This window comes from Lolium perenne, chromosome 4 (genome assembly GCF_019359855.2).
Source record: "Lolium perenne isolate Kyuss_39 chromosome 4, Kyuss_2.0, whole genome shotgun sequence".
In the NCBI taxonomy this organism is placed as follows: domain Eukaryota; kingdom Viridiplantae; phylum Streptophyta; class Magnoliopsida; order Poales; family Poaceae; genus Lolium; species Lolium perenne.
Window position 1 is genome coordinate 168195660 of NC_067247.2, and position 10286 is coordinate 168205945.

The 10286-nt window shown below is 43.0% G+C and overlaps 1 protein-coding gene across 1 annotated transcript; it reads right to left on the reverse strand.

The window, feature by feature from the left end:
• Window positions 1–834: 834 nt before the first annotated feature.
• Window positions 835–8249, reverse strand: LOC127294767 (alpha-L-arabinofuranosidase 1). The gene is made up of 18 exons (XM_051324651.2): window positions 7758–8249; window positions 7259–7455; window positions 7086–7140; window positions 6390–6586; window positions 6094–6215; window positions 5856–6003; window positions 5418–5487; window positions 4210–4355; window positions 4084–4129; window positions 3927–3979; window positions 3301–3445; window positions 2811–2929; window positions 2626–2697; window positions 2253–2359; window positions 1986–2042; window positions 1706–1898; window positions 1210–1353; window positions 835–1116 (listed from the first exon to the last, which is right to left on the reverse strand). The coding sequence occupies exons 2-18, from the start codon at window positions 7436–7438 to the stop codon at window positions 991–993; spliced, it is 1980 nt and encodes a 659-aa protein (XP_051180611.1). The 5' UTR covers window positions 7439–7455; window positions 7758–8249; the 3' UTR covers window positions 835–990.
• Window positions 8250–10286: the final 2037 nt, after the last annotated feature.

Below are 10286 nucleotides of genomic sequence, written 5' to 3' on the forward strand. Positions count from 1 at the left end.
GGGCCGGGGCCGAGGCCGGCAGCAGCGGCGGCTGAGGTGCGGCGGTCGGGGGGAGGCTGCTCGGAGCGGGGTGGGTAGATCCTCCTCCGCCGCCCGGGAGGGGGGCGGGAGAGGAGGAGGCATTAAAAATACTAGTATATTGTCTATCTAAAAGTACTAGTTTTCTCAAGTCAATACTCTCAATAATGGCATTAAAAATAAAAAAACCGTATGTTGGGGTTTTTCTGCGATTTGCGAACGCAGCGATTGTTCAGTACTTCACGGAAAGTCGGGTGCATCCGTTAGGTTCTCCCATTTTTCTACTTTGATATTTGTTCCCTGAGTTTCATTCAGTTTCGCACATACAGGAGAGGTCCCGTCCATGCGACGAAGTCATTTGTCGAGGCTCTGCCTTCTTTTAAGAAAAACACTACATCATCATCCGGCAGCTCTCCGGCGCGTAAAATTAATGAGCTAAACTATGGTTTTTTCATTAATTAGAACAAGAAAAATAGTGCACACCTAAAATTGGTGAGGGCTAAGCAATAATCTTTCAACCCCCTCTTTGTACATACTGCTGCAATAGAAACTGCCGATGGATTTTCTCTACTGAGCCATGGTACTGCGTGCAGTCACGCTGACACTTCAGTTTTCATATCAAACAGGATAAATAAATGTTGACAAATGTGAGATTTTTCCAAAATAGTATACTTAATCTGGACAAGCATCAAAATCAAACCAGATAAAGTTAAAGTCTAGAAAGTAATCTGAACAAGTCTCAACTAAGTAAACTACGCTGAAACTAGATGGCTCACAAATGTGATTAGCAGGATCACATGAGCCCTGATAGGCAGATACCAGAAAAGCATTTATTTTATTTACTTAATTTGAAGGAACCCCGAAAGAGCACTTCATATACTCCAATTCATGCACCACGCCTCAATATACCTCATGAAATAGTCCTATTTCCACCTCGTGTAAAACTATAACTATAATATAATAACAACTGCTTCACATCTCAGCTACCAGCCCGCCGTACTGATCCAGAGCCAGGTCAAAGGATGTGAGCGAGTACGGAACCAGCAAGGCCTGCATCTTTTCTGCAGCACCGGGTAGACCGCTGCGAACCGGCACAACCTGCACCATTTGGCACATTCATGTTACACAACAAATATAGTGTATAATGTATGAAACGAAAAGTACATGAGCAAAGGAAAGGCTTCAGCTTGCCTTATTTGGGTCACTGAACGAGTTTTCATCAAGCAAATCACTGGATGTGAGAACAGTCACAGTTGATCTTGCCGTATCGACACCAGCTTGAAGTCCAGTTGCAGATATTGTTAGGTTTACAGCATGCGAACCAAAGTTTACAATCTGCAGAAGATCAGTACCAAGTTCTTAGATCTAAACATGTTACTCCAGCAGTAGAAACCATGTTGACTGGGTTGTTATGCACGAACGTAAATGTTCAAGTAAATGCGTATTGTCGCGTATGGATTGGGCCATTTCAAATATCAAGGCAAGTTTACCCTTTATCTAAACATGTTACTCCAGCAGTAGAAACCATGTTGACTGGGTTGTTATGCACGTACGTAAATGTTCAAGTAATTGCGTATTGTCGCGTATGGATTGGGCCATTTCAAATATCAAGGCAAGTTTACCCTTTATCTAATGAACTGAAGCATTCACATGCAGGCTAGGAGAAAATCGGAACCACTGAGTTTACCTTTATCCTCAGGAACATATCCTCATTGTCTTTCCAGGTGATTGCAGATGCTGCTAATGAACTAGAGTAGCTGGAAGCGATTCCCACAGGATGGATCACAGAACCACTTGATTCACGGAAAAATGTCTGCATCCAGTAACTAGGAGTTCCATACTGTTGCCAGGAGTTGAAGACTATTGCATCTGGGTTCCAGCTGATCATTACATATAGACATAATCACTGAAACTGTCATCAACAAGAATGCTAGTATGAAATAGAGAACAAAGATGTCGGTACTAACGAGCGGTCATTGTCATTTACGAAGAGTGGAGCATAGCTCGCCATGTGGACGATATCACTGCAAAGGAGAATGGCAAACTCATCTCATTAACTAACAGCAAATAATTGTTGTTACTTAGTTCCACATTTAGAAGATTTGTCATTGACAACTGTCAAAGATAATGTCGATTTACATCGGGAGAACTCAAGCTTGATAGAAGGATAACCCTATGCATTTGCGGTGTTTCCCCAATCCTCAAAAACAGAAGGAAGGTGTGAGAGAGATTACCTATTCTTCTCTAACCCAATAAGGAACGCAGCCTCTGCCAATGAAGCAAGAAGGCTTCCATTGCCAGCATCCGTTGCATCGTTAACAGCATACTCACTAACAAATACCTGAAATAAGATCTCAGCATACTTAGCTATAATATCTTTAGTCGACATAGTATGAAAGATTTTCAAGAACATGCTAACACTCTCACAATTGTTACTGTTGGATCAGTTAAGAATTTCCTCTCAAGAACTGTAAACTAAAAAGCATGGAAATTGCATAAATCAGGAAAACTAGGTATAGTTACACACTAGAAAGTCAGAAACATAGGTCTATGAGCCATCTATACCGAAATAAACGACTCCATAGGCCGGTAGAAACTAATGCATACCTTTGGACCCTGGCGTGATGTCCTGGTAAACTTATCTTTCATGAGAAAAATAAAAGTGGCATTGCTATAGACCTACATAGAAAAGGAAGTATTCTAAGATACACATTGATAAAATAAAAACTGAAAATTCTGGTGAAAGTTAAACAGGGGCAGAAAACAAATCAATTTGCATGCAATAAACTTACATGAAAATCATATAAATCAGCAGGGTGGTGAAGTGGCTTAGATGAGCCATCACAGTTTGAAATAATTTGAATATCTGGATAGGCCTCTCGAATTGCATTATAAAACATGAGATAATTTCCTGTAAACAAAGAACTTAAGAACATCATGTGCAAAGTGGAAAATTCTAAACTAGCTCTTCACTCTTCAGTACTCCAGCAAAGCAAGTGAACTATACAACAGTTCTGTAAGCTATGATGAAATTTTGTAAATCCAATGCTAGTGGTCAAGTGGAGCCTTAACTACTAAAGTGGATGGCTCGATTTTTCTGCCATTTTTTAATCATATTGCTATGAGCAAAATGGGGAATAAAAAGAAAAATGTGGTTTCAAATATGCTCAAAATAAAACGATCACGATGATACATATATTTGTAATTTAATGAAACCACTAAGGTATTCAATAACAAATACAACTTTATAGTTTACTTATTTTTATTGACAAAAAAGATTACCCTGGTAAAGTTGTTTTTCACAATCTTCATTCCCAATTGCAACATACTTCAACGGGAATCGTTCAGAGTGCCCCATTGCAGCTCTAATGGAACCCCAGGTTGATTCTGAACTTCCTCTAGCGAATTCAATACTGTTCAATACATCCTATAGCAAGGCAAGAAAAAAAAGCAAACTTAAAATCATGAGAAATGCATATAACTAATTTTTATATAGATGTGATAGCATCTACTATGAGGTAAATAACAGAAGGACTACTAATATTTAAGGAAATTGACAGTAACTTAGGTGACACACTAGGCCCCTACTTAATTTTCATGTGGATGTCCTTTTTTTTTGCTTTGAAGAACCATTTTTCAAGCTTGGCTTGTTATGACAACTATCTTTTCCATTTGAGACATGTTCAATCAAGCAGACGCAGCGGTTTTCATTCGAATCCCATACCCATAAACTAGTCTGTAAATGTTTTATTTTGACAAGGCCACCTAACTTACCTGATTTTAATATGCCCGTAAACATGTTCAAGGAAAGAGGCCTTATGTTTTTTGTACATGCATCCAAATAACATTGAACTTACTGCACTAAGGACGACCCATACAGTGAAAGATCTAAGGCATTGAATACATACCTCTACAAAAGGTGCAAGTGTAGTGGTATCAACTTCATCATTGTGGCTGATCCCTAAATTTCGAGAGAAAAATTTCAAGCAATTAATGGGTACACAAGTGCTGATTAAATACATGCTAAAATATAACTAATGGAAAAAATAGCAAGAATACTATTACCAGCATTGAAAACCCAGATTGGCTCAGCACCAAGGTCTTCGGCAAGCTTTCATAACATTCCGAATTAAATGTATGAGATATATGGCCACACCTAGAGAACTCAGTACAAGATTAATCAATACATACCTGGAGAAACTCGTAATACCCAAGCCCATCATCTGTCCAGTACTTCCAAACGTCTCCATAGTGCCCAGGCCTCTCTTCCCATGGACCAATAGTTTCCCTCCATCTGAAAGCATTTCTTAACCACTCGCCTTCAACAAAGCAACCACCTATAAAAAAATAGTGTGACATATCAGCATATGTATGATTGGAGAATTTAAAAAAAAAATAGAGTTGGAGAATTGTTGAAAAGTTGGTTTCCTAAACTCATTTCTGTCTAGAAAGTACCCATTATGGTATCTGTACAAAAAATATAGAGAAATATGGTACCATATACCATCATAGTAAGATAGTCATTTTCTTGTTGTAAAATTCTAAAAAAATTAACCACTCTTCAAATGTATGTGTTAAGCATAACATGTCAAGTATCGTCCCTGCTAATCTGGACTAGGAAGATTAATAAGTTGTACAATGTAAAAAATGGGCAACCATGTAAGTATGTGTTAAGCATAACATGTCAACTCCACAATTCTGTAAAAGAGAAGGTTGCACAGGACACTAATATAAAAAGAACTGTGTACTCAATTATAGCTTGTTCTTGTAAAGTAGTGTTAGATTCTTATGTTTTCCATATCTTGGAATATGCTCCAAGATTTAAAAAAAACAATTATCTGCTGGGCACACACCATCTGCATTTTTTGTTTTTAGGGTCAGCCAACTTGATACATAGAAGAACATTAGGGTCTGTCGATCAAATGTATTTTCACTGTTATGTAATAAGGTGGGCTACTGCTATGGCCTAAGGGGGCATACATAAAGACAGTACCTGGCACAATATAGACCTACTCTATCTATCTTGCACATCAAACCTTATCAGTTTTCACTTGATTTTGCAATCATCAAAATGCATTTTACTGGACAAAAGGAGACTGAAGTACAAAGACGACAACATTGTATTTATACAGTTATGTACTTCAGACCTTCAGTCATTAGTAGTTCCTTTGACAGACGTGATAAAGTTTATGATTGTCACTGTAGGCATGTTCAGGTTTGAGTTCAGTTGCTTAATTAGTTCCCACCAAAATCCTAATGGCTGCTGAATATGATATAAAAACTACAATGGTAGCAAGAAATCATTGGATATAAACTACTATCATAAATACACTAGAAGTGTAGAACATATACAAGCAGCCTTTATTAGTTGATCTTGATTGCAATAACATATGAAATACCAGGAAATCGTAGGAACTGTGGTCTTAAATCCATAAGCATGTGTATGAGTTCCTTGCGAAAGCCATGGCCCTGTATGTGTAGAACAAAATGACGATTAACGCCTCTAGTTGGCTCATAGAAAGCATGATCTGGCATTAGAAAAAGAAGATTACACTTTTATAATTACTTAAATTTCCATAAATCAATATTAGTTTTTCGTTTGATCCTATTAATCAGCAATGAGAGCTCTTGGACAAACATTTTGGTCATCATCGATTTTCAATAACGGTCAAACAATTTGATGATTGATTTATTGTTGCTAGGTAACAAAACAAGCCTGTCTTTCTATATGGTATTAAGATTTGAGGTAAAATACATTTTGGTAGAATCTTTACGAGATCATGCCTTTGTGATTGTCAGTAGCCACTACCAAGACAAAGGATAAAAAAGCAATTCACCTTATATGTATCTGAAGGCATAAGTGACACTTGATCTATCCATATGACCCCCCTCTTGGAAGTTGTTAACTCAAATCTTGAAGTTCTGCATGTTCCTCGAGCAAATAATTGGATTTCTATCTTTCGCCAATCTGACACATTATTATCTCTGCAACCATGCAGTATGCATTCTTTCGCAGTTAGTGGAGAAAATTAACAAGTTAAAAATTTATCTTATCTCATTAGGGAAGATATATACACTATATCAGCTGATGCGATATTTTGTAATCCATCGAAACATGTGAGTGAAGCAGTCAACTCCACAGGTTCCATTGATCTGATATACATGACTAGATTATAGGTCTTCCCTTCTTCTATATTCTGGAAGTTGAAATTGCCAAGTTAAACACAAAACCAGAGGGGAAAAAGTTGAAATGATTCTCAGAGAAAACTACCAACTAAATTGTTGTAAACTACCAACTAAAATGTTGTTTTACGAATTGTATTTTCATGCTCATGTTCCAGTCCACATATACATTGAAAAATAAATCGTACCATGCCCCAGAATCCTGGGTTATAAATTCCAACGCTGCCAGCTGGACACTCGTCGCAATGAACCTCCATCCTTAGAGCAATGATATTTTTACTGAAACAAGATGCTCTTTCAGTCTGCACGTATATGGAAGATTCATCCCCAATGATGGACCAAGGATCTATGTTTGAAGGAGTGTTAATCCCTCCTGCTTCAAATCCTAAAGCATAAATTGCAACAGTCAGTACGTGGCTATAAATGAAATTTTACTAACAGGTTATAAAAAGGAAGAGGCTAATTTTTTTCTTCCACCACTGTTATGTGTTGCAATAATGATTTCTTTGTTCTTCAGTTATTACAGAACTACCTAAGGGAACAGGCAACAAACAGCGTGAAAGAAGGGGAATAAATATAACAGTAACAGAAATCTGTTGTGTGATTGTACTCTGCACAAGATATTGTAAGCTTCAGTTCCACAAAAAGGGCACTGTGCTCTCTTATTTTCATATACAAGCTATTCGACCTATATGAATCCTTGTTACAATGGCAGGCGTATCACTGACATGTTAAGTCAGTGCATGGCATCTGGAACTATCTATCTTTTTTCCTTGGAACCAAGCAATCCAAGTTTTGGTCAAGTGCATCCAGCCCTTTGTGAAACATTTTTCAGAGAGCAAGAGGCATACACAAGAGCAGAGATCGAGTGGCACTGGCATTACCTCTGTTACTGACAAGCTCAGCCCAAATTCCTCCAGCTCCAGCGTGGTTGATTTCCTAGGATAAATAATCAGTGGCTAGTTATAATCAATGGTGTGGGTAATACAAAACACTGACGGTGGATAGAAATTAAAGCAACTGTGAGAGGGTGGACCAAGAAGAAGAAAACCATAACCTCAAAGAACAACCCAAAGAGGGTCTGAGGGATCTTTCTGGCGGCTACCCATGACGTATTAACCTCTAGCACTGCCGTCTTAGCCAGATCCAAGTCTGCTGCCAGGCAGTCGCAGCTCAACGTGAGTAGTAGCAAGGTGCAGAGGACGGTGCGGCAAGTTGCCGCGTCATCTGTACCCATCGTCCCCTTACTCCAGCCTGCAGATAAACAACACCAATGTTGAGTTCCCAGATCGATCGACCAACTGAAATGGCCGCTGACAGTAGAATCATTTCCACAATAAAACAAAAAAATTGGGGATAGCGAATGCGGATGAAGGAGAAAAGAACATCCAGTGGCAAACAAGTAGTAAAGGCAGAAAACCTAGAACACAAGGGAAACTAAGTGAACCTCCTCTCCTAGACATTCCATCGAACACATCAACCTCTCAGGCATGACGACCAAACAGAGGATTGAGAAAAAGATACAGAGAAGAGGGGAGAGGAACGGATCGCCTTACTCAACAAGATTGGACCCTGGAACTGCTCACCACCTCCGGCTGACACTCGAGGTCGAGGACGCGATGCGCTTGTGAACTGAGCTGCCAGGGACAGGGTGGTGTGTGCGTGGGGAGCTCGATCGGGGTAGGGGAGGAAGTGCCGCTGCTTGCTGTGTACTGTGCTTGTGTATAAGTAGCTATGAGCCTGCGAGCGAAGAAGAGAAGAGAGGTGTGGGTGGGTTTGCTGGGGCCGAACGCCGCGTGGAGCCTGAAAATTGGTACCCGATGATCTGGGTACCCGGAAATTCGGGTTCGGGTTCGGATTTTCCCGATTAGCCCCCCGAATAGAGAAGTAGGGTGGGATGCAGAGGATGATAACTGTGGGAGCAATCGACAGAGGGGGCGGACGATGGGCGGCGCGGCGCTGCACTCCATCATGCCGCGACCGTCGTGGCGCTGCACGCAGTTGATGGAGGCGACCGACACCGGAGCTGCTGCTTGCCGCTCTCAAGTGGGAGAGGTGGGAGGCTACCAGCGCGGAGCTGCTGCCGCTCAGGCAGGCGGGACCGGCGCAAAGCTGCAGCTTTCCGCTCTCGGGCGGTCGAAGAGGCAGTGCTCAAGGAATTGGTGGACCGGTGGTGGGTGCGATTATACCTGGGCATTGTTCGGGCCTGGCCGGGCTTCGGGCTGGGCCTAACAAAGCCCGACACAAAAAACCTAGGCCCAAGCCCGGCCCGACCATCAGGCCTAATATTTCAGCCCAAGCCTAGCCCATAGCAGCAAATACCCATCGGGCCTCGGGCCGGGCCTCTTCCCTATTTGCCATATTTTCCAAGCCCATGCCCGGCCCGGCCTAGCCCGACCATCGGGCCTAAATTTGCGGCCCAGGCCCGGCCCACGAACATGCTCAGGCTGGCCCAAGCCCGGAAATTTCGTGCCAGGTCGGGCTGAGCCGATCGGGCCGGGCTTCCCATGGCCAGATATAGGTGCGATGCAGCGGTTGGTCTTGGGGCCTTGGGCTTGGGCTGTGCCTGCATGGGATTAAACTAGCTAGGTGCGTGGGCTGGCTAAAATATTGCATGCATAGTACTTCGAGTTAAGCGGGTAGTTTAGGTCCCGACTGGTACACCAAAATCTCCTGTATTAACTTTGGGTTTCTGGAATTAGCACCCGTTTTAGCACCCGATTTCTCAGGTATTTCAGGTCCGAGTAACTCTGGTTCGGGGCTCGGGTTTCGGGTTTTACGTCCACCATGATGTGATGGGGCAATATGCCACTGCTTGTGTTGGATGATACGCTTCCCGGTTAGACGAATTTAAAGTGAATCGGTACTAGGTTTGAAATTGTGAAACTGGAGTTATAATTTTACTTCTAAGGTTGTGTGGATTTTTTTGAGATTCAATTCAGACTGGAAACCATCCCCACCCACCCAACTATTGGATGTTAACCTTTCCAAAATCTCCAATGAACACAACAAGGATGACTATTGACGGCTACTCCAATATCATTCGGCGACACAATCAAATGTCCCCAATCCCACACCCTCAACCACAATAGATCATTTGATGCATGGTTCCTCAACTATATATATATACGTAATGTAGGGAGGAGGAAAGGGACAATTACGAGACGACCGCCTATTTGAGGGACTCCCTTCTCTCTATTTGTCGCGCTACCTCGGAGGTCTACCGCAACAAGCTGCCTGCTGGCATCGACGCGTGCAAGAACAAGGTCGAAGTGGAGCTCATGTGGGAGTCGTCGCAACCGCGAGGGTCAGAGACACCTCAGACCAACGCAGGAAGCGGATCCAAGATACGCACTAGGTTTTTCAGCCCCCCTCTGCCTAACCCTAGCCACCACCCTTCCCATCTCCTTCCTCGCTACCGCTAGAGGATGGTACTGGGTAAATCCCACGCAATGGACGACAATGGCGGGCCCTTCTCCATGGGTGGCGGCCCCTTTCATCTAGCGTCGGCTGGTGGGCAGCGAGATTTTGGCGGTGCGGTGTTGCTGATCTCTAGAGGCGATCTTGGCGTATACGTCGATGGTGTGGGATCCCTCTGCCCGGTGGTGCCACCCATGTAGCTACAGCCGGCGCCGTATGCGTCAGTGGCTATAGGTGGCGGGGCGGTTCGTCCTGGTTGCGAAGGCTGCCTAGCACCATTGTGGTGATGGCGTTGACGAGATAGGTGGTCATGGCCATGGCATGGCCGAGTGTCACAACATCTCCGGTGATGGTGGCGGACCGACCTCACGGTTGGTGGCGATCTAGCTAGATACGGGTTGTGGTTGTTGGTGAAAACCGAGCCCGACTTCGGTAGTGGCGGACGATGCGGCGCCTGCTCGTCGCTACCTTGTTGAAGGCATCGTTGTTGTAGCCCCCAACTCCTTGTCCGGGCAGCTTTAGGGGAAACCCTAGATCTGGGTCTCACGACCGGACGATGGCAACGCGCCGCAACACCCTTCTACCCCCAGGCATCGTTTTTTGGAGCATATGATGGCTGGATGGCTATGGGGTGGAGCGACGTTGTTCTTACCGTGTCGACGCCG